Raw genomic sequence first — 24,732 nt, 5'->3', positions numbered from 1 at the left:
TTGCTATGTTGTTTTGGTTTTTTTTATTCCTTATTGCTCCTCCATAACTAACATGCTCAGAGAATTACAGGACTTAGTTTTCAGGAGTAAATGCCTGTAATTGTGTCTGGAGACATGGACACAGAATGAGACACTTGATCTTTCTAACTCTGCTACAAAAGCCAATGTTCATCAGCATGAGCATCTTCTTCTAGCTGTGTGGTGTAAATGTGATGCAAGATCCATGGGTTGGGGGCACAGCTGCGGAAAAGCACATTGGAAAACCTTGTCCAGCACTTCAATCTGGCAGCAAACTTGGAATAACTGACAGTGCTGTGAGCTTCCCTCACCTTTCACCTTCAAGTGAAATTTAGCCAGTGATGCTCCAGGTGCCACATGAATATCATGAAGCTCATCAAAGATCTGGGGCAATTGCTCCTCCTCAGTGGTAGATTCCTCCTGTTCTCGGCTAAGAAGCAATTAGATTCAGAAAGAAGAAAGTCAGCAAGCAAGAAAAGAGTCAGGAATCAGAATTAACTAGTTTAAGTTAATTTGGTCTGTGGGCTTTCTCATCATGGCAACAGATTCAGCACCATATGACATTAAAAGTAATAGAATGATACTGTGAAGAAATATTCAGGCTAGCCTGAAAGCAGCCAGAGCAAGTCTGGACATGATAAATGTCCAGCTGTTGCAGTTACTGCATCTCAGCTGGTCTGGCTGTTCCTTTATGACATTAAACTGGCCCTGCTAAATACAGCAAAACCATAAACATACATATTGATCTTACCAAGTCAGAATTTAGAAAGAGGTAGAGTTCTATATTTTACCTTGAAATATATTCTTTGGCACTGTAGTAAGAAGATGTTTCCGTTGCATCTGCTGCTGTCTCATAGTCAGTGCTGGTCACTGTTAAATGGAAAAGGATGTGTTTTCTATAATCTGTGCTTTGAAACTATTATTCTTACTATAATTATCTTTCCCTACTAATTTGAGTGACAACAGATTAATTTCAGACTGCTACTGCAGCAGGACCCCATACACCCCTAGATTACAGGAAACATCTGTTTATCTGAAAAGTTTTGCTCCGAGCCTTGCCTTGGAGTTGGCAAAACCTAATTGAACCCAAGAGGTTTGCAAGTGAAACATTTCGTGGACAATGCATATATTTTCTTAATGTAAATGGTGCTTTCCTTGGGAAAAAAGCAAACAACCCAGCAAACTAAAAAATATCCCCCACTCCGCGGGACCCCTTCCCTTGTTTCTTCTACAGTGATTTTGAGACTTACAGTCCACTCGAAGCTCAGCCTTGGTTGAAGCAACTCCCATGTTGTTTTCAGCAAGGCAACGGTAAACACCCATGTCTGTGGGGACTACAGCTGTGATAATCAGCTGATGGCACCCCTCCTGGTCCTCGTTGATCATGTAATGATCATTTTCTTCAATAGCTTTCCCATCCTTGAACCAGCGAACTGTGGGAAGCGGTTTGCCAACGACAATGCAGTCAAAGCTGACCGGATATCCATCTTGTACCTCTTGGTTTTGGAGCTCAGTCAGAAACATGGGAGCTAGAGTCAGGGTTGTTAGGAAAGAAGATAGGAAAAACTTGGTTGTGATAAAAGAGATATTTTAAAAGCACTGCTGCTCAGTGCCTGAAGACTTCTTGTTTCTACTTTTTTTTTTTATTGCAGTGTTATCTTTTCTCTATGAAAATACTCAAGTACAAACTACATCTAAGTAGAAATAAATACTATGAAGATATTCCATAACACCATAAGCATTGCAATACCACAGCTGCAAACTATACATTGTCTCTGTTCCTCTCTCTGCCAAAATATCTTGTTTCCCTCGGGAAGTTTTGAAAACTGTGTCATTTATTTGAGTATACTAATCATAGCATAGCCATATTATTGTAGTAGGGGACATTTTTATTGTGGAAAGCAGCTTTGTAGATAAAGCAATACTTTGCACCCCCCTCCTTCATCATTAACCTCCTTCTCCCTCAAAACTAGAAAGAATAAAAAATCGATCAGTTTTTGCCGAAGTGCAAAGTTTCCAGGAAAATATCTGCTCCAAATGAAAAAGAAAGGCTTTTTGGGAGCTATTTGTGAGTGAAAAGGTAACACTGTGACCTGCTCTAGCTGTCTTTTTCAAAGAATAAACTTGTTTGCTTCACCTACCTGTATCAGAAGTCAGCAAAGGTGGTGGAGGTCTGGCTAATGGTGGTGCAAACTTCCCATGGGCAGGTGGTGTTGCTTTCCCGATGCGTAATTCAACTTTTTTAGGGCTTTGCTCCAAAATGTCAATCTCCACAGGAATTCCCAGAGCACCAAACATCTCTCTGAATCGAGTGGCAGCAATTTTTGCCTCAGACAAGATTTCAAACTTAATGTAGATGTACTGGTCATCCTCACGATACGTCTGATGGTCAATCACATCTATGTCCCCTTCATCTGCACTGACAAAGAGCTCTTCCTCCACATCAGATATCTCAGTTGAGATCTTGGCCCTGAAGAGTCTATTAAGTCTCCTTGCTGCTTTACGGAAAGCATCATCCAACTCACTGCCAGAGGAGCTCTCTGTCTCACTGTCAGTGCTGTGTTTAGCCTGCTCCTCCTTATGAAGAAAGTGAGGTTCTTGAGTGCCAATAACCACCTTAGCACTGTGTGAAACCTTGCCAAATTTATTGGATGCTTCACAGGTGTATTTACCTGCATCTTTCCTGTCCAGGCCAGTGATAATCAAAGAGCAGGTCCCATCAGTGTAATTGTCTATGTGATAGTAGCGACCATCTGAAAGCTCTTCCCCATCTTTCAGCCAACGGACTTTCATGTCAGTTTTGCTGTGGGCCACACACTCAAGATGAAGAGTACTTCCAGGCTCACCAGAGAAATCTTTGAAGGTCTCAGTAAACACTGGGCACTCTTGTTGTTTGATCTCTTTCCTGACTTTGTAGCCTTTGAAAGCAGCTTGGATCTTCACAGCGGCCTTGTTCATGGAAGGGTCATCTAAATCTGGCATTTCTGGTTCAGATGGCTTAGCAGCTGGGGCAGGCAGAACAGCCTCCACGCTGGATTCCTCCCACTGCTTCCATAATTTGCCTGTGGAGATGGACTGAACCTTGCTAGTAACACTAATACTTGTCTTCCCTGCCTTCTTGAGGTAGTTTACTAGTGAAGGAGTTCCAGCTCTAGATTCATCATCTGAGCTTGTGAAAGAGAAATCTGCTTCTCCTGTCCTAGCCAGCTCATCACATGTGGAGTACTCCTCTGAGTAATAGTGAGACATCTCTGCCTCCTCCTTCCTCAACTTCTGAAGCTTCTCATCCTCTTCAGGCACCTCGCTGATGGAATCCAAGGTGGGCTCCCGGCTCATCCGTCGTTTCTTAGCCAGGGCTTCCCACAGAAGGTGAAGATCTCCCTCCTGAGCAGCCTCAGGGGGCAAGCTGGGCTGGACATGACCATCCACCAGCTCTTCTGGTTGATTTGCAGGGGGTGCTTCCTTGGCAATCTCTTTAAGCATTGATGCTGTGGGAACTGAGGAGAATTAAATTGTTAAGATGTTAAAAGACAAAGGTTGTGAGTAAGCTTTGAGAACACACATAGAAAGCTTATTCTAACACCTGGGAAGGAGAGTATCAGTGGCATTTAACTATGCATTCTGTTGAGAACAAAGTGTAAATTTGATACATCTGGACATGGTCATGGGCAACTTGCTCTAGGTGACCCTGTTTGAGCAGGAGGGTGGACTACACTATATTCAAAGTCCTTTCCAACCTCAATTATTCCATGATTCTTTGCAGGTACTTAAAACATGGCCAAACAACCTTTTTATTCTTCACAGGTTTTAACCCAATAAATAAATTTCTGCCCTTTTAAAATGGTTCAGTTGACGAATATCTAGTTAAGCCTGTCAGTGCAGTGTGGAAAACTATTCAGCCTCATCCTGTTTTACAGGTAGATAGGGCTTCACTGAGTGTCTTGAATAGATCTCCACTGGCTATAACAGGAGCCAAGACTCCCACTTGAGATGGAGACACCTGCCTGTTCAGGTGTGTCTAAGTCTGAAGGTTGTAACTCACTCCCTGGGACACACTGACTTGTTACTGCATAGTGCCCAGTGCTTTTTGAGATGTTCCAGGCTTCTGTGACATCCATGTGTGGCTGTTACATACAACACAGGACCCATGGGTGCTCTAGGTTCCTTTGGAGAAAGAGATGGAGGCCAAGGGTGATATCCTGAAGTGCCTCAGTGGCACCAGATGCTTGTGCGTAGGCCACTAAATCCCACCACAGGGGCACAATTCAGCTTCCTAAGCACTATGAGCCAAAGGCATTTGGGATACCTAGGACAGGGGGCTGGCAGATACCATGCAGAATATACAAAAGAGCCCTCACTTTCTGAAATGGCATCTGAAGGCCAGGCAGAATAAATGTCAAACGACACCAGAAACCCATGTAGAAACAACTGCATTGCAACTTCAATATATGACTCAGTAAAATCTTATCCAAGTAGATTCAGAAATGTACTGGGCAATACTGAACAGAAAGACAACAATTCTTTGTGGACCGTTATCACAGCTTGTAAAAGAAAACTAATTCCAGTCCAAGCTGTGGAGATGCCCTGGGATGTCTGTAAACAGAACTATTTAACATCACAGAAATGCATGCTCCATACCATCAAGACACAAGGTGGCAACAGATTTGACTTCTGGAGAAACCATGCAGGTATATGTGTCCTGGTCTTCAGGTTTAAATGCATGAATAATGAGTATCTGCTTTTTCCCATCAGAGAGGATCTCATATCTCCCCCCAGCTCGTATTTGTTCTTTTCCTTTGAACCATGTAACTTTCATTTCAGTTTCACTTGATAATTTGCACTCCAAGCGAGCCGCCTCTCCTTCTGAGACTGATCCTCCCACTAAAGGATGGGTGACTGTAACTGGAGGCTCTGTAATTACAAAAAAATAAATTAGCACAGAGAACATACAGTAATTTGGCCTTAAGACACTCAAGATCACTCTATAAAATATCCAAGCACCCCATCCTCCATTTATAGATTCTTTAGTTCTTGTAGACAACCAAAAGGAGAAAAAAATATATATGGTAACATTCAAAATTTGCACTTCCAAAGATAACAGTGACATAACTTTACAAGATTGCCCAGCAGGTAAACCAGCTCCATTTAAATATATACATGCAAATTGGTTGCATTTTTCGCATTCCTGTGTTTATTTGCTGATCTTCATTTACCCATCACCAGTATTCAAGCAGTTCTACAGATTCTAGAAGATCTTAAAGTTTAGAAGTGAAGCAGTTCTGAAGACAATAAAGAAACAATAAAAAAGAATTAAAAAAGACATTATTAAAAGCGTTCATCCCACTCTTGAAAATAAAAAGTAATAAAAAGAAATTACACTAGCTTAGGGAGAGTAAAAATTCTCAAAAAGCATAAACAATTTAAAAATTCTCTCTATATCTTTTGTCCTTTGGAAGGAGGCCTGCCAGTGGCAGGCTGCTTGCACAACTGTGATACTCAGAATGAAGTCAAGACAAATGCATGAAATGTGGAGATGTGGCCTGGGATGTAAAGTACACAGATAAATTACCAAAAGCAGCACACTCCTGAGTGTGATCTGCCCCTTTGCACATTTCACCAGTGTGAGGGGGGCCGCTGCTGAAAATGCTTTGGGTTTTTTGTAGGCAGTCAGCATACACAGATTTATCAGGGTACAGCACTGGCAGCTGTCATATTGTGAAAACATCATTGTCTGAGCCTTAAGAAAAAGGTTTATTTATTATTATTCTCAGTTTGAGGAATTTTTTGTGCACTCTGCTATCACAGAAAGAGTTGCAGGAAAAGAAAGATTGAGGAAGTGGTTCTCTGTCCCACTGTGGCTTCCAGAGTTCCACCAACAGACCGCAGAACTGCATCCTCCATCATTTCTTTGTGGGAGTTATTGAAAAAGATACACAAATAATAAAACAAAAGAGAAAGATGGGTGAAGAAGTCAACACTGTACACCCACAGCTTTTGTACCAGGGTCTTGGTACCCCTGAATGCATCCCAACATGCTCCTTTTGACTCATACCATCCTAACTCCACCTGAAAAGACCAGGCAACATATGGATGCAGACAGCCTGTTGCAGGTTGGAGAAAATAAGTGTTGATTACTAATAATGCAGCCGGTTTTGTTCATGGCAGCCCAGAACAATTTTTCCAAGCTCTTTCTCCTCTATTGTGTTGGTAGCAAAGCACTGAAAGATGTTGCAGACTGAACTCTTCCAGGAGATGCCTGGAATGGATGAAGCAGGCATGCCATGCAAAACACAAGGTCTACAGCCACTTGCAGTCCTCCATGGGTGCATCTCTCTGTTCTCACCTAGCTGCACCATCTGAGGGAAGTGCACCGGCTCACTGGCCCCAACTTTGTTTATAGCTGAAACGCGGAATCTGTAGGGTTCACCTGGGGTGAGATTGTCCACCATAAACTCCGTGTTCTGAATAATGCCCTTGCTGCATGACTGCCAGCCAATACCTGGGATTTTCTTCTCCACATTGTAGCCTAGGATGTCACAACCACCATCGCTCAACGGCTTGTACCAAGACAGAGTTACAGAGTGGCTGTTCTTACTTAAAACTTCTGGTTCTTCAGGTGGATCGGGATGGGCTGAAGGCACAACAGAAGTCCCGAAATATATGACATGAGCAATAATGCTTTATACTGAAACAACCAAGAGCCTTCTACAGGCAATGAGAAGGAAGCGAACAGAGTCAGTATTTGTCTTATTGTAAAATTGAGTGGGTACATGCCCATAACCATGAGACATACATGTGCACGACTGAGTTTTCCTTTGATCTACGTTGCTAATGACAAACATCCATTTTCCAGCTGTCATCTCACATACTTAATGTCACATATTGTGAATTTTTCCTGATGCTTTGTCCCACCTAGCTCAAAATAAAGATAACCCTATCCTGTCCATATTATCAAGGAATTTAGCTGAAAACTTCAATTACATTTGGGCCTTGATCATATTAATTTCATCTTTGGCCTTAATGGAATTCAAGTTATTATTTGACTACAGAGTAACTTAATAGCAAGTCACTCAATTTCTGTGTACTTGCTATGTAAGTCACAGCATCAGGCACTAACAAATAAATACATAATGGGAATGGTCCGCTGTCCTACTAGACTGGCTACTGATGGTCATACTCAGTACACTGGAAAATGTTCCTCATTTAATTTATGCTTTGGCTTAGAAGACAGAATAATTCTTTCGGTCTCCAAGTTCAAGGCATTTACCAAGTAAATGACCTGCCACAATGTACCAATCCAAGAAGTTAACAGAAAGTAAGGTCAACAGCAAGTTCTTAAATTCTGGACACCACAAACATAACATAAAAGGTTCTTTTTCTGTATTTTTCGCCAAATTTCATACAGAAAAAGTGTCAACAGGAGGAATTTGTGAAGGGAGTATTTTGCAGCTCCTAAATGGCGGTGTCCAAAATAAAACAACACTGCTTTAAATCTGTCAGCAATCCTTTTTTGTTTGTTTGTTTGGTTGGTTGGTTTTTTTGTTGTTTTTTTTTTTTGTTGAAATGACTAGAATATATCAGAGACCTCTCAAGTCTCAGAAATCTTTGGACAGAAGGACTACCCATAATGATTTAAAGAATGGATGGTCAGTCAGTGGCTCTTGAGCATCTCAGCTGCAGTGTGCAGCTAAAACACATTGCAATTGTCTTATAACTATCGCTGGAGCTGCGCTGGAGTGACCACTGGAGGATGACCCACCTATACCACCATGGGAAACAGCCAGACCGTGGGTGCAGGAATGGACACTGATGAATCATGGGTATAAACTGCCCCATGATGGAATTAGGGAACTATCATTTTTTTTTTAATTGTGAAGTACTTCAAGAGCTATTAACTCTTATATCTCTGAAGTATAAAGTACATGTTTAATGACTCTCACCCACATGAAGACTTTAATATGCAACTCATTAATCTGGAAAACTAGTTGTCCTTCACTTGCTAAGATTAGCATATTTCAAGGGGTTCTCTGCCTTCTGGATAATTTTTCCACATGTGCTCTAGTTCAGATCCCTCCCTGAGGGTGACAAACTGAGTAAATTGATTTCCATCAGACTCTACATTACATTTTACAAAAGACCGCAGCTAAAGAAAGTTGGTGAACATCTTTACCAACACTATAGCCTGATGTAATTTTCTTCTGATGAGGTGGACTACTTCTGGTCAAAGAACAAGTTACCCAGCAGCATCTTCTCTGACTAAGAACACTAGCTGAGGATGCAAGGCAAAGATTAAAGAATCAGCAGAAAGATTAGAAAAATCAATGTTGCAGCTCAATAAAGTCTGAGATTTCAAGCGCCATTGGTCTTGAACAACAGACACTCACCTATCACAGATAATTTGGCTGATGCAATTGCTTCCCTCGAAGCAAAAGTCACCTCTCCAGAATGATGCGGTTGGGCATTTTTCAGAACAAGTTTGTATTTGTTTCCATCTGCTTGTACCTCCCAGTCTTCATCTGACTGGATCTCTACATCATTACTGTACCAGGCAACTTCAGTAACTGGTACAGCTTCACTTAGAGCACAACTAAATGTAGCTTTCTCCCCCAGAGGGACTTCTACATCTGTGAGAGGCTGCAAGATCTGTAGGCGCCATTCTGCAGATAAAAACAGGTGATCAAGCCCTCAGTTAGAGAAACAAATAAAAGCAAGAGATTTTGTGAATATTTATGCTGAAGCTCTGGACAGTCAGGCCTTGAAAACCAATGTATCATTTAAAGAGAGGTTATGTAGGTATCACTAGGACAGAAGGTATCACTGGGGACTGAAACTTCCCAAAACTTACAGGAGCAAAACCCAACCTAGCAATGTATTTCCTTCCTAAGTAGTAGAAAACCACAATGAAGATACTATGCTATGACTAAGGATGGCTGTTCTTGTACTCTGAAGGGATTCTAATCTCCACAGGGGTCTCCAGTAATGGCATAGAAGACAATCATGCAGAGATAACGTTGTTACTGATATAACTTTCACCTTTAAAGTCCTCAAGTACTTACAAACACAACCCAACTCAACAGAATAATGACAACTGTAAGGCAGTCCTTTGCTGCTAACTCATGACCAGCTGATGCTGCTTATATCTATGTCATAGCATTTGGAACAAGGGGAAAAAAAGGAAATTGTAAATCATCATCTATGTGTTGCATGGGAAGAAGATTTAGGTAAGAAGCAAGTAATAAATGCAATTTTTCCTCTCTGCTACTCATCATGTTTTCCTGTTTCATTTGCTCTTTCCAACTGGAAATTAAGACTCCCTGTGCATGAACGCTTCAGTTACCTTTCACTGTCAGGAAGGCTGAGGTCACTGCGTCGCTGCACATAAAAGTCACCCTGCAACTGTCCCGGGGAGTTAGGTTCTTCAGCAGCAGAAGATGCCTGAGCCCATTTTCAAAGTAAACCATTTCAGTGTTTTCTGTAGTTTTGGCAGGTTCATCATCGATCAACCAGTTGTAATTGTAGCACTCAGGCTTGGAAAGATAGCATTCAAACAGGGCTTCCCCTCCTTCCACAGTTTCCACATTCTCCAAGCCCTGGACAATGCTGTTCTTAGCTAGCAAAGAAGGACAATGAACGGTATTAATTGTTTGGCCATGCATATCTGAATTTAACAAGCCTTGGAGCACTGGATGACTCCCACTGCTGGAAAGCTGATGGAAAGGATGTGGATGTGATAACCTGTGCTTGTAGGTTTAATTACTGATTTCAAACACTCTCTAACACAGTACTGTATTTAAAAGCATTTTAAGTAATGAGATAGTTTAAAAATAATGATAAACCTTTAGAATGTCTAGTATTTAATCTAGGCTTCCACCTGAAACCTGACTTCTGTTTTTACAAGTGAAGAACAAAAGGATGGTATTTATACGAATCAGGCCAATAGTCAATAGGAATGGATAGCTCAGGAAAATGAAGTATAATAAAACTTTCTGTCCCACAGTAGGAAACACTTCCCACATATGTGCCAGGGAGCACAATACTCATCATAACCGGGGACATTTCAATCCACTGACAGCTCATGATGAAATCTTTCTACCTTTCTTGCAAAGCAAGTATGAAAGAATATAGCTGGCTAAGCCATAGTGACGGTAATCTGCATTAGCAAGTCTGCCTCTAGGAAACTCACAGGAAGCTAAAATCTGTATTAACAGTATTTTGCATGGTAGATTTCTGAATTATTATAAAAGCTCTGTGATAATGTATTAGGTTCATTTTCACATGCGTGTGTAGTGAATTGTGTGGTCAGAGACATGCATGTATCTCCATAACCATTTGCATGCATTGGTTGTCATTTCTATCAGACTGATACAAAATTAAATGTGGGCTGGTGCATGCCAATATAATTCATGTCAGACCAGCTACATGGACAAACACATGCACAACAGTGGGAACACACGCTTGAGTAAATACAGTTTACACAAATACCAATACCATACAATGGTCAGCATGATCTATGATATAAACCAGTGCCCTGAGACATTCGTGTTTAAATTTCTGTAACTATTATCTGGAATTGTTCTAATCAAAAAGGAAAGTAAAAAAAAAAAAAAAAAAACTGAATAATTTATTTAATAGGAAAAAAAAAATCATTAATTATTTTAAAAAAATCTGTATTTTATAATACTAATAGTTATTGATAGTAATGAGGGGTTTGTAAATCCTTGAAGGAAGTATAAGCTTTTTAAAACAAATCCAAGCTGCTTATTTGTGCACTTTTTGAGTGCTGGTTTCCCTAACCACAAAAAGCAGCCAATTGTAAATCCTACCTCCTCTGGGATGCTTTTAGATTACATTCATTAACATCTGTTAAAATTCCTAAAATGAAAAGTGCCTGTCAATGTAGAAAATATTATAATAAACAGTACTCTTCTCTTCTGTACTAACAACTCTGGTTAAGCAAGAAGAATGAATAATTGTCACAAATATTCAGAAATGAAATAAAAAATATTGCTTCATTGGTTACATTGACCCACCTGCTGAACAAAACTAATTATTCCATAAACAGTAGGGAAAAAAAAAACAACAAATATATAAAACCATAATCTTATTGTTAGTATTTTTATTTACTGTTTCTCAGGGCCCTCACAAATGTTGATGCCAAGTGAGAAGGAAGGTAATTCCTGAGTGATCAGTATTTGAAATGAGTAAAATATTAAGCTACTTTAGCTTAACTGAAAAGAAAATGAGTCTACACACTACCCATTACTGTGTGTAAAGGGCACTCTGGAACAGCAAAAAGTACTCTGATCATTCTTTTGGACCAACATTAATCTGTGATTTTGCAATAATTCAGCAGGACACATCCCATTGCACTGATGTTCCAGCTCATTGTAGAAGAGGCATAATGTGCAAGTGCTGTAGTGAGTGTTAATTAGAACTAAGCTTCAGTCAAATGCTGCAGTTTCATGTTCAGTTCCCATTGACTCCCAACTTTCATCACTGTTACCAGTACTGGAGTGGACACCAAAGAGCGGGTGTCTTATGTGTCACTTATTGAGAGGTGCTGACATGATTTTTCCACCTCTTGTATTTGGAACCCATGATAGTCTTCCTCTTTGGCTGGAAGACCTCACCTTGAACATCAAGTGTAGCCATCACTTTAATGCCTTCAGCTTCACATGAATAGATGCCAGTGTCTTCTGGTACCGTAGGTTTAATTTTTAGCATGCTTACATTCCAGTCCTGATCGATAATCACTCGCTGCCCATCTGCATGTATTTCCTGATCATTTTTCTTCCATATGGCGTGTACTGGCCTAGAATATTGGCATATGAACTCTGCTGTGCCATCTTCATCAACAGTTATATCCTGCATGGGACTGACCACTTCAATGGTTGGATCTGTTAACCAACACGTCAGGAAGGACATGCATTAGTGGATCCTCATGGAAATTGCAACTTAATGGTTTTTGACAAGCACAGAGCCTGTGAGGAGCAAGCAGAATGACAGTGCAAGCAGGAAGCTGACTGGGCACACTGGGGATTAGCAGTTTAGTCTGTGCTCGTGTCAGCCTCAAGCAGGATTGAAGCAAAACTGGTATATTAGAATATAACAATCACACTGGAAAATGGGCCACCACCAACTAAGGCTTGTGCTTTAACAGTCCAGAATATGAACTTCTGTGCATAACATCAGCTGAGTTCCCTTATTTTTTCTCCCAGCATTGCTGAAATCCTCTAGACGGGAAGCACTGTATGTGAAACACTTCTGCTTCCCAGCATGTGGCAGGAGCCCATGTGTGAGACAGAGGACTGCAATGAATGGGCTGCTGTGAATGGTTCCTGCAACTCTCAACCTCACATAGCAATAGGAAAATGCCACAAACTCTACTGGAGGCCCTGTGTAGGAGCAAACTACAACCACTCACTGGAAAGAAATGCAGTACTCAAATGCAAATACTCATTCCTGCCCTGTGCTGGCTATATATCAGGAGTCACTGGCAGCATGAAGAGCAAAGATCCAAGACAACTGTAACAAAAAAGAGCACTTCAGAGGAGACGGGTACTTATTGCTTTGGTTAACCATGTGTTCCTCTGCAGCAGAGACATAGTTTGGGGAAAAAGTAATACAATTTTATTTACAGCAGCTGAAAGTAGAGTTGTGGCATAAACCATTTCAATCCCAGAGAGCCTATAAAATGCCAAAAGCACCAGGATATGCAGCTCCTCTGAAAAGGTGAGATCCATGAGGCTGCTTTTGAACATGCAGTCTTTCTCTTAAAATACTAGTTCTGCTTCTTGGGAGGTAGCTGTAGGGCACAGCAGATATATCTAACCTCAAAATATTGTGAAAGCACCCAAGGAGTCCCTCCTGAGAAATCAAACTGAACCATCCACATACAACTACAATACATATGCTAAGAGAAAAATCTCAGGGAAATATGAAAATGGAATTCTCCTTGCAACATCCTTCTCAGGAACCTATGTCAACTTGGCCTCCAAATTGATAGGGCTATAATGGGTCATAAATAGATGACAGAGAAACCTGATCTACATCCTTATCTTTCAAATAGTTGTTCTGATCATAAGCAGCTATAATAAACTATACCGGACCTCTGTCTGGAATGCTCCTCTTGAGACTGATGCATCAGGCTGAGGATTTGGGATGCTATTAGCAGACTTTGGGAAGCAAAGATGGTGTTGCAAATGTCTTTTGTAAACTTGCTGCAAGGTTTGATCCTGCTCCCTAATGCTTCCTCTGCCACTTTTCTGCCATTTGTGTTCATGGAAATGAGGTATCAGTGGCAGACTGTGGGTATGTTTTGATTACACCAGGACTGAAGGAGCCAGGAGGTATCCGTGCAGCTGGGGAGTAAAATACCATCTCCTTTCATAAGATGCAGATGTCACAGCAAATGTCACCTGTGGTCTTGGAGAAGGAAGGTGTCCTGGTTCCATTGTCCCATTCTCTTTGCCACCACTAGACTAAGACCCAGGTGGTTCACTGATGCAGAATGGCAGAAAGCTCTTTGGGATTTGGAAGCCGGCATGTACACTGGAGCCTGCAATTCCCACACTGCCCAAAAGGGTCAGAAGGCAGCGGCAGCTCCTTCAACCTTTTCCATTTTCCCCACCCACACATGAAGATGCCATCATGCTGTGCTACTGAATGAATGCAGTTGTAAGGCAATGATATTGTGAAGGCCCAATAGCGAAAGCTGTCATGAGGTCTCACTATAGAATACATCCAGTTATAAGTATGCTTTACACCAGGAGAATGGGGCACATGAAGTAGAGAGAAAAACAGTTTGTTCCTTGATGAAGAAAAAGGCATGGATAGCTAGACAGACTGGAATATACCTAGGTCAGTCAAAGACAGATCTACTTTTAAACTTCAGGACAAAATAAAGTGCATTAAATTGGCTGTTAACACAAATACAAATTTTACTTTCCTATTAATTCAGGTGTTACTGAGCACAGTGTAACTGGGTTGTTATTTAAGTATCTTTCACATTCTTATCCATTTATAGTCACATACTACTGTGATTCATGTTTACATTAATGCAATCCTGCTTAAATAGAAGTACAAAATATCCACATACGAGTACTTGCATGAACTATGGGATTGGCGTAAATGACATTCAGAAGTCATTTCCAACATCAATAATGCTGTGATTCTGTGAAATGAAAACTTCTCAGGAGCCCTAATGATACCTAATGATGCATTTATTTTTAATTTATGTTTTAAGCCCAGTGGAGTTCTTTGCCTGGATAGCTCAGAACCAGGTTCTGTCTCTGAAAATGTGAAATTAGAAATTGATACAAATGGACATGGGATGTGTGGGGTTTGCACTCTATGTTGCTGCTGCTTCATTCTGTTATTAGGAAGAAGTGAATTTGGCATTTTATCTGAGAGCTAAGTATAGAGGGCATATACAGAGAAGGAAACATCAACCACCAAGTACAATCCCATGCTGTGGATCATTCATATTACGGTAGACCAAATTATGGTCTACCATATTACGGTAGTCCAAAACCAGGACAGACAGTCATAGCATTGGTGTAGATTCCAATAAAGAACTCTTAACCCTTCATATCTCCATTATATATAAATCCATTTTCCAAGCTAGGAATAAGTATTACTTTTGTCTGAAAAATAAAACCTTTTCCTGATGGCTATAAAAGGACTGGATGTGAAGGAGCTTGCTTTGTCAAGTCTGGAGCTCAGTGTTATTTGCAGCTTGTGGCTACCCTTACCAAATGAGAAGAATATTTATCCAACAGACCAGAAAGCTTTATTAGTGCAATGATGACCATTACTATTCTGGCAGTCAGCAAACAAGGCTCATTTTATCAGTGTTACCACAATGTCCTATACTCTTTGGTTTCCAAGAAGAGCTCTGGAGCCATCAATATAACAGCCTTGCTTTAGGACCATGCTGAGCACAGCACCAGGAGCCTAGTCATGGAGCAGCACAGTGGTAATTTTGTGAACTTCCAGCTACATAATATTTGTGGTATTAGAGAAACAGTTGCAGGGGGAATAAAAGAAATCAGGTGTTATCACAGTGATTTATGTTCATCTCTACTTAGAAGTCAGGTGAAAGCAGCAGCCCTGATCCTGCAACCCTTCCTTGCCTGAACCACTATAAAAATCGATGTGGTTGTACCTCTGAGACTTCTGGCATAAGTATGGGTGGCTGGCAGAAGCAGAGGGTTGCAGGACACAGAAGAACTATTAAGGGATTTGGTAAGGGTAGCCTGGAAGGCAGAAGCACTAGTGCACTGAGCAAGTCCAGAGGTGGCCATGTGTTTCTCTCTATGAAATACCTTTGACTAATAATTTAGCTGTAGATATAAGGGACCCAGCTCTGAAGGTGACAGTGCCGGAGTCATGGCACGCCACATCATTTAGGGTTAAAGTGTGGATTATCCCGTCCTGCTCAGAGATTTCAGTCACAAAGTTGTTGTGAAGGGGAGATCCATCGAGCCACCACTGCACGTTCTTCACGCCCGGGTGCGAGAGCTCACAGGTGAACGTGGCTGACTCACCCACAAAGACGTCTGTGTTCTTTAAACCAGAAACTATGACTGCTGCTTCTTCTGTATAACAGAGCAAGAGAAGGTGCCAAAGGAAAACAAAAACATAAACATAATGTTGCTTCCAGCAGACTAGCCCAAGCAACAGTGCAAGTTATCTGGAAGAATTAAACTTGTAATCCTGTTCCAGGGAAAAAAAGAGCTAAAACTTTCTTTAAGGGATTTAGAAACCACCTTCCATTCTTCACCTTCTTGCAAGCGCAGTGTGTGTGTCTGCAAACACTGTTTCATTGGGAGGAAAATCCACTCCATGATCATCTGCAACCATCTGCACTGACATTGTATGAGGTTGGAGGCAGAGAGGTAGCTCAAGATTTAAATATTTACTTGCAGTACTTTAAAAGAGTACTAAGAATATCAGTGATAGAAGCTGTAATCAGTAATAATAAGAATTCCATGACTTTTTATGACCACTGCTCAAGCAAATAGTTTTTCATCAGTACCACCATCTACTATGGTACATGGTATGGTCAGTACTTTGAACTATTTTAGCTTGAGGTTGGTCCAACCTCAGCCTGGAGGTAAGAGTTTATATCATCACTGAAATCAGGAAAGGAAAGGACTGTCAACTCTTTGCATCTGAGACAAGTTTGGCCGGTTACTGTCAAAGATTTTGGAACAAGAAATCCAGACAGCAAAATCAGAACATTTCCACCACATTTCACCTTACCTTGCACATACACAGAAGCTGTAGTGATCTCGTATCCAGTGCTACAGGTATAATCCCCACAGTCATCAGGCTCTACACCATGGATGATCAGCTCAGCAATTCTGCCTTTCAGCTTCATCTCATACTTGTCACTGGGCTGAATGACCACCCCTCCTTTTCTCCACTCAACAGGGGCATCAGGCTTGGAGATCTCACAGCGTAAGACAGCTGTTCCCCCTTCTTCAGACTCTACGTTTTTCAGCTCTTCATTAAACAGCACAGGTAGTACTGTAGTAGAGAAGCAGCTTCATTAGTAACACTGCTCAGAGGTGAGAAACTTGCTTACAACTTCTCCAGCTTCACAGTTCCCCTCTTTCTGAACCACAACTTGCCTGTTGGTAATGTCAAGCTCAGAGCAGGATTTTAAGTTGTGCCATAGCCAGATGCTCATGGGATCAGCTGCTGATACTATAAGGGTGTCCACTGCTGCTCCATAAAAGGATTGCCATAGGTCACAGGACCTCTAAGGAGGTTCACATGGGCAAACCCACAATTTTCAGTGTGAGCAGGTAGGGGCACAACAGTAACAATCACAACATTTCCTACCTTTGACTTGCAATGATGCAGTGGTCTGCTGATCCCCTGAGTCGCATGTATAATCGCCAGCATCCTGAGCCTCAGCATCATAGATGATGAGCTCAACACGTGTCCCCTCTTGCCGGATCTCATACTTGTCACTTGACTGCAGCACCCTATCTCCTTTCCTCCACTCCACAGGTGCATTGGGTTTTGTCAGCTCACAGTGTAGCATGACTGTGCCACCTTCTTCCACCTCCTCGTTTTTCAGCCAGCGTTTGAAAAGCACAGGCAGGGCTTGAAAGGAGAGGTGGTGCAAAGAGAAAAAAAAAAAACAAAACAGGTGAAGAAAAAACAGAGGAATGTTTTACTTTTAAGGTACTGATAATGCCATTCATTAAGTTCATGCACAATTCTGGTTGCATTTACCTAAGGAGATTGAGGCATCCCTGCTACTGTCAGCATTAAGCCAGAGAAAGGAGGAGGAGGGAAAAGAGTTAACCAGCATGAAATATTTCAGTTCTACAGGAGCTGCATTTCTTCCCCTGAAGTTTAGGCTTCTTTTCACAAAGAATTCCCAAATAACTTCAGTAATAATTTCTGAAGCCCAGATGGTTTTTCCTCCCCAAAATATAACAATGGAACAGGATGAAAGCACTCAAAGAATACATAACTGCAAATTTAAGGCTTCAGATCATGAAGCTAGGGATGAATTCCGGAATAATTAAGGCTGACAGGGCCTTCAGTGGTCTTCCATGGATTCCTTCACCCCTGTGGATCCCAGTTACACAGTCTGACCACCCCTTCATTGTGAAAGGTTGGGGTTTTTTTCCCCAGTCTGGATTTCTCTTGAACTTGTTGCCTCTCATCTGTTTTCTGAGCAAGGAAAATCTGTCTCTCTCCTCTGTAGACCCCTATTAGGAAGCCATAAACAACAGCAACTAGGTCCCCCCTCAACCTTCTCTTCCCTGGGCTGAACAAACCCAGATGCCCTGTCCTCTCCTTATATATCATGTGCAGCCCCCTGATAAACTTGGTGGCCTCTACTGCATTTGCTCCACTGCCTCAATGTCTGTTTTGTAGCACAGAGCTCCAAAAACAGACATACACATCTCTCACCACCGCTGAGCAAAGAGGAAAACATACCTTTAACCTCTAGCCTGGCAGTAGTCTTCCCATCAGCTGTGTGGCAGCTATACTCCCCTGAGTCTGCATGGTTCAAATCATGAATGACTAGTGTGTGCACATTCCCCTCCTGCTTGATGCTGCACTTCTGGCTGGAGCGGATCACTGATGTGCCTTTCTTCCACTCCACTGGGACATCAGGCTTGGACACTTCACAGGACAACTGAGCTGTGCCACCCTCCTGTAGCTCCAAGCTGTGGAGTGCCTTCACAAACGTGACTGCAGCAACTGTGGGGAAGAGGATACCAACACTGCTGCAACCGCTTAATCCAGCATTGCCCCCACATCAGAACTGGGTACCTATTTGTAAGAGCAAGTAGTGATAGGACAAGGTGGAATGGCTTTAAACTGAAAGAGGGTAGAGGGTAGGAAGAAATTCTTCACTATGAGGGTGGTGAGGCCCTGGCACAGGTTGCCCAGAGAAGCTGTGGCTGCCCCATCCCTGGCAGTGTTCAAGGCGAAGTTGGACAGGGCTTGGAACAACCTGCTCTAGTGGAAGGTGCCCCTGCTCGTGGTAAGGAGATTGGAACTTCATGGTCTTTAAGGTCCCTTCCAACCCAAAACATTCTGTGATTCTATAGTTACGTTTTGAACCAGATTAAAAAGGAGAAAACAACATAAGATACTGACATGGCTCATCTTTCAAAACATTCTATATAACTTAATGGAAAGGTTTTTCAGAGTTTTCACATGGGTTTTGGAGTAAGTATGATCTAAACCCACGATAAGTAGGAGATTAATTCAGTGCATATTCTTGACATTCTTTAGATTCTAACATATCTCAGCTGCTTGCTTCAGGATAACTTGGAAGGTCTTCCAAGGATGTTTGCTTTACTCCATGGACTATAAGAAGGACTGAAATGACTATCTCAGCTGAATATCTCTGACTGTTGAATGCCTAAATTAGGTTATCAGAATCTCCCAAAATATCCAAGACCTCTCCTCCCAAATGCACCTCTCCAGAAACTAAAGTTATGTTGACAGTGCTTATGAGTACCTGCTCAGCCCCTCTTCCTAGGAGGGTTCCTCACCTTGGACTGTTAGCTGTGCTGTTGAGGTATGCTGCCCCACTTTGAAACTGATGGGCCCACAGTCTTCTAGTGTCACCTTCCTCAGGATCAAAGTGTGACGTGTTCCTTGGACTCTGATCTCATTCATTTCATTGGACTGCAGGGGAACATCTCCCAGGAACCACTGGGCCTCTTGAGTTGTTTCCCGGGACAGCCTGCATTCAAACACTGCGTCTTCTCCTTCACACGAAGTGACATCCTTCAGCATCTCCACTATGGTGGCTGCTGGTTCTTTATGGAAAGGTCAACAGAGTTTGATATCTACTTTCAAGTGATGCTTCCTAGGTTAAACATTTTGTTATGCTCTTTCTTGGCAGTACTATATTATTTGAAAGAAAACCACAGAGCACTAAGCACTAAATGCATAGAAATGGAAATGTACTTACACGGATATGTAGTAACATGTTACATTCTTACAGATGCATAATGCATGTGTGTGTATATATTACACACATATATAGGATAGTCTATAGAATATGCATGTTCTACTGCATTGTGCACATAATAAATATAAAATACATATTTATAATGCAACCTATGTATTGTGAAAAGAGTGTAAACAGATTTTAGTGGGTGACATTAACATTAAACCACAGAATCATTGAATAAAGACTCATTTCAGATCTCTAGAGATAACTGACCCAGTTCTTATCCCTTTGAAATCACTCTTGTGTCTGAGATCTTCATGATTCAGTTTGGGCATAAGACAATGTCTGGCTGCCAGATTGCTTAATCATGTTCCCGACGACTGGAAAAAGGGAAATATAACCCCCATTTTAAAGAAGGGGAAAATGGATGACCCGGGGAATTACAGACCAGTCAGTCTCACCTCTGTGCCTGGCAAAATCTTGGAGCAGATTCTCCTGGATGGAATGCTAAAGCACATGAAAATCAACAAGGTGCTTGGTGACAGCCAGCATGGCTTCACTAAGGGGAAATCCTGCCTGACCAATTTGGTGGCCTTCTAAGATGGGGCTACAGAACTGACGGACAGGGGTAGAGCAGTTGATGTCATCTACCTGGACTTGTGTAAGGTGTTTGACACCTTCCTACACGACATCCTTGTCTCTAAATTGGAGAGACATCAATTTGATGGATGGACCACTCGGTGGATAAAGAACCGGCTGGATGGCCACACACAAAGAATTGTGGTCAATGGCTCAATGTCCAGCTGAAGACCAGTAACGAGTGGTGTCCCTCAGGGATCAGTGTTGGGACCGGTCTTGTTCAACATCTTCGTCGCTGACATGGACAGTGGGATTGAGTGTGCTCTCAGCAAGTTTGCTGATGACAACAAGCTGTGTGGTTTGGTTGATACGCTGGAGGGAAGGAATGCCATCCAGAGGGACCTTGACACGCTTGTGAGGTGGGCTGATGCCAACCTCATGAAGTTTAACCATGCCAAGTGCAAGGTCCTACACCTGGGTCAGAGCAATGCCAGGCACAGCTACAGGTTGGGCAGAGAAGAGATTCAGAGCAGCCCTGCGGAGAAGGACTTGGGGGTGGTGGTCGATAAGAAAATGAACATGAGCCGGCTTCAGTGTGCGCTTGCAGCACAGAACGCCAACTGTATCCTGGACTGCATGAAAAGGAGCGTGACCAGCAGGTCGAAGGAGGTGATCCTGCCCCTCTACTCTGCTCTTGTGAGACCTCACTTGGAGCATTGTGTGCAGTTCTGGTGTCCTCAACATAAAAAGGACATGGAACTGTTGGAACAAGTCCAGAGAAGGGCCACGAGGACGATCAGGGGACTGGAGCACCTCCCGTATGAAGATAGGCTGAGGAAGTTGGGGCTGTTCAGCCTGGAGAAGAGAAGGCTGCATGGAGACCTCATAGCAGCCTTCCAGTATCAGAAGGGGGCCTATAGAGATACTGGGGAGGGACTCTTCATTAGAGACTGTAGTGATAGGACAAGGGGTAACGGGTTAAAACTTAAACAGGGGAAGTTTAGATCGGATATAAGGAAGAAATTCTTTCCTGTTAGGGTGGTGAGGCACTGGAATAGGTTGCCCAGGGAGGTTGTGAATGCTCCATCCCTGGCAGTGTTCAAGGCCAGGTTGGACAGAGCCTTGGGTGACATGGCTTAGTGTGGGGTATCCCTGCCCATGGCAGGGGGGTTGGAACTAGATGATCTTAAGGTCCTTTCCAACCCTAACTATTCTATGATTCTATGATTCTATGTGCCCATGCCAGAGTATCAAACTGTTCAGCCCTTCCCCATGCAAAGCCCCACCTTTCACAAGTACAGATGCAGTAGTTTGCTGGTCCCCTGTGTCACACGTGTATTCCCCAGAATCAGCTTCACTCAGGTTGTGAATTGTCAGCTCAGCCATAGATCCAGCTTGATGCATCTTGTATTTGTTGCTTGGTCGCAGCACTGTCCCAGCCTTCTTCCACTGCACAGTGACATTTGATTTTGAGATTTCACAGCTCAAAGTGATGGTGCCACCTGCTTCAGCTTGCTGGTTCTGGAGTGGTTGTGTGAAGGTTACTGGCAAAGCTATACCAAGATACATCAGAGGAAAAAAAAACATATGTTTCGTTGGTGGCTGTGTCACTAAGTCTTGTGTTTAATGAAACTGTGGTGCTATTACAAAGTAGGTCCAAACTCAACTCCAAAAGCCCAAACGAGTAATAACAAAAAGTGCTGGGTTTCCAGAAGCACTAAGCACTCTGCACTCCCCAGGAGTCACTGTACACCTCTCAGAATGTGTTTCTTCTTACACAAAAGCAGTCATGGATATGAACTATTGAGCATCTAAGTACAGGTATCTCCGAATGTCCAAAGGTACAACTCAAAAGCCTATGCCTGATATTGAAGTTCTTGGGTATTTGGAAGGGTGCATGGGGAAACATATGATGACAGCTGGACCAAGAAGAGAGTTGGACTCTGGAAATCTCTGCACTGATGTGTATCACTGATGGTTAAGATGATAGGGTTTTGATGGGTTGACTTACAATGTGCCACATACAGAAGTTTAGTTCCTCTTGGGTTAGGACAGCACATAGAGACACGAACAGACAGCCACCATCAAAGAATCTGCTTACAGTACAACTGTTCTGGTATCATTGAATCCTGGAGTTAGTATGATAGTAGGCAGGTGCGTGCCCTTCATGGGAGAGCCCTTAAAGTATATTTGAAAAGATGGCAGTTCTCAAAAACATCCTGGCTGCTCTTTATATTTACTGATCTTATAGCTCAGAAAAAGTTGCCTGAATATTGTATTGGTACCAGAGTAAATTTTAAATAATTGACAGATTGGCACATTAAACCTATTTTTAAGACCCTAAGGACTGGAATTATTTAGATCCCTGTCTCATCAGTTGGAGTTGAGTGCCCAAGTAAGCTTGAGCACTTTACTCTTGTGCACCATTTGCCCAGGTGGAACTTAAAGGTTGGTTAAACATCAGAAATGGACTTATGCTAATTTCAGTTCCAGCCTTGGTTTTCTGAGTTACCAGAAAGAGGCCCTTGGGTCTAGGATTCTGGAAGCGGTTACTGCATTTGGATCTCCTCATGTTCATTGCTGAGGACACCACAGGACATAACTTCTCAAAGCAAAAGCACTTAGCTGCTTTATGCCACCAAAGTACACGTGAAATCCAGGACAGTAGATAGCACTCTCTTGCTAGTACTAAGCTAAGGAAGTGGAACAAGTTTCTCATCTTAAAAAAACCCACAACAACCTACCTTTAACAGTTAAAGTGGCTGTTGTTTGTTCATTTCCATTATCACAGGTATATTTGCCAGAGTCTTCTGGGTTTAAGTGATAAATCTTTAAAGTATGGATTGTTCCTTCTTGTCTGATTTCATACTTGGAGCTCGGTGAAATCACCTGAGTGCCCTTCTTCCACACCACCACAGCATTAGCCTGGGAGACCTCACAGCAGAGGATAGCTGTTTCTTCTTCCTGCAGTTCTAAGCTCTGTAATTTCTCCTTAAAGACTGGAGGTGGCACTGAAATTACAGGCACAGCAAAGGTATTTACAGTCACCTTTATCTAGTGCTAAAGCTACAGTTTGTGTATTAACCCCTCTTTAATTTCTGTATTACATATTGTGGGGTTAAAACAAACTTCAAAGAGAGAAGGAGAAGGATGCTTGACTGAGAATTTCTTCAAAACAGTGTTTAGAGAAAGAAAAAAGAAGTTTTTCTTCCAAAGTAAAAAAAAAAAGAAAAAGGGGGGGGGAGAAGGAGCAATTAAAAATAGAGATCTATCCATCCAACTACTTGAGCGGATCCAGTAATTTCTTTAGAAACCAGTTAGCTTTGAGACCTTGGTGACATATCCACTGTCTATCCATGGGGATGACAGTCTATGAGACCACATGAGTATATCATGCATGCTCTGAAGCACAAGCACTCTACTCACATGAGTTAACATGGGGTGAATAATGACCTTGAATTATATTAGCATAAGCAAAATTTCACCTTTTCTCATCAATCCTGTTCCTTTCCCACAACACAGAGGGTCTTACCTTTTACCATGAGCTCTGCTGTTGACATGTGGGGTCCCACTCGGAAAGTGACAGTGCCGATGTCCTGCTCAGTCACCTTCCTTAATGTTAGAGTGTGAATCTTTCCTTTTTCCACTGAGATCTCATTCATTTCATTATTTTGCAGAGCAACATCCTGTAGCTTCCATTCAACATCTCTTGCGTTCTCATGAGAAACTTGACACCGAAATGTTACATCATCCCCCTCGAACACCACCATGTCCTTTAGACCACTCACGATGGTTACATCAGGCTCTGTAAAGAGTCCATCAGTCAAGCCATGAAAGGGCAAACACAGATCAATTGACAGAATCATTTAATAATATAGGTTGGAATGGACTTCTGGAGGTCATTAGTCCTGCCACTGCTCAAAGCAGGACCAGCCTACAACAGGTTGCTCAGCACCTTATCCAGTTGAGCTCTACTTCCAAGGATGGAGATAGCTCAGCCTCTCAAATCATATTTCAAATTCTACTGGCTCACTACTTTCAGTGCACCTGGTAACATAGCCAATATTCTTCAGTCAGTGCTTTTATCACTTGCCCTTTCTCAGAGATACATTGCATATTGATTTTTATTTTACTTTTAATTAGATGTTTGATATCGTAATTGGGTGATTAAAGCACAAATACCAGATGCCAAAATCAAGATTTTGAAATTTGTTACATTTGCATTTAGGCATCTTCAGAGAGTAACATTAAAACCTGATCACCTCTACTGTCTTTTCAGAAACAAAATTGCATATACTCTGTGCTGATGCTCCAAACTGGCTGTCTCTGTGCTCTCAGCAGGTCTTACTGGATTAGCGTGAGCACATTTGCACTTCACTTAGTTTGAGTCCATCTTCCAGGACAGCTGGGCCCCTGCAGATCTGTGCAAAGATCATACAGAGTGCAACAGGCAGAAGCTGTGTGTACCCTGAATCTGCTGGAGAATACCAGAGGAAAAGCAGTGCAACATTCATCTGAGAAAACACAGTGCATATTCATGCAACTGAGGTCACCATCTGCATAAAAAATGGTGCAGCTGGGCATGATGTTTTTACAACATCGAGTAGCCTGTAGAGATGCTGGTGGTGGTTGTTTCACACTTGTGGTACAAACTGAAAGCAAGCTCTGTCTGTAACAACACTAAGGCCAGA

At 42.2% G+C, this 24,732-nt stretch overlaps 2 protein-coding genes across 2 annotated transcripts in view; one reads left to right on the top strand and one right to left on the bottom strand.

The window, feature by feature from the left end:
- Positions 1-24,732, top strand: part of LOC134156151 (5-beta-cholestane-3-alpha,7-alpha-diol 12-alpha-hydroxylase) — a 540,007-nt gene that overhangs the window by 68,976 nt on the left and 446,299 nt on the right. The window lies entirely within an intron of this gene.
- Positions 1-24,732, bottom strand: part of OBSCN (obscurin, cytoskeletal calmodulin and titin-interacting RhoGEF) — a 181,290-nt gene that overhangs the window by 62,558 nt on the left and 94,000 nt on the right. Inside the window, exons 58-74 of the mRNA XM_062603989.1 lie at positions 23,574-23,846; positions 22,786-23,052; positions 21,328-21,594; positions 19,056-19,325; positions 17,986-18,252; positions 16,870-17,136; positions 16,285-16,551; positions 15,345-15,617; positions 11,649-11,915; positions 9,356-9,628; positions 8,403-8,675; positions 6,362-6,649; positions 4,657-4,929; positions 2,160-3,515; positions 1,269-1,547; positions 810-888; positions 330-448 (exon numbers count right to left, since the gene is read on the bottom strand). Coding sequence (XP_062459973.1) covers positions 330-448; positions 810-888; positions 1,269-1,547; positions 2,160-3,515; positions 4,657-4,929; positions 6,362-6,649; positions 8,403-8,675; positions 9,356-9,628; positions 11,649-11,915; positions 15,345-15,617; positions 16,285-16,551; positions 16,870-17,136; positions 17,986-18,252; positions 19,056-19,325; positions 21,328-21,594; positions 22,786-23,052; positions 23,574-23,846 — 5,358 coding nt within the window. The remainder of the gene's footprint in view (positions 1-329; positions 449-809; positions 889-1,268; positions 1,548-2,159; positions 3,516-4,656; positions 4,930-6,361; positions 6,650-8,402; positions 8,676-9,355; positions 9,629-11,648; positions 11,916-15,344; positions 15,618-16,284; positions 16,552-16,869; positions 17,137-17,985; positions 18,253-19,055; positions 19,326-21,327; positions 21,595-22,785; positions 23,053-23,573; positions 23,847-24,732) is intronic.

This window comes from Pezoporus occidentalis, unplaced genomic scaffold, assembly GCF_034315485.1.
Source record: "Pezoporus occidentalis ecotype Australia unplaced genomic scaffold, CSIRO_AGI_Poc_V1 ctg82, whole genome shotgun sequence".
NCBI classification, from domain to species: domain Eukaryota; kingdom Metazoa; phylum Chordata; class Aves; order Psittaciformes; family Psittacidae; genus Pezoporus; species Pezoporus occidentalis.
This window is presented reverse-complemented; position numbering and strand designations above follow the sequence as displayed.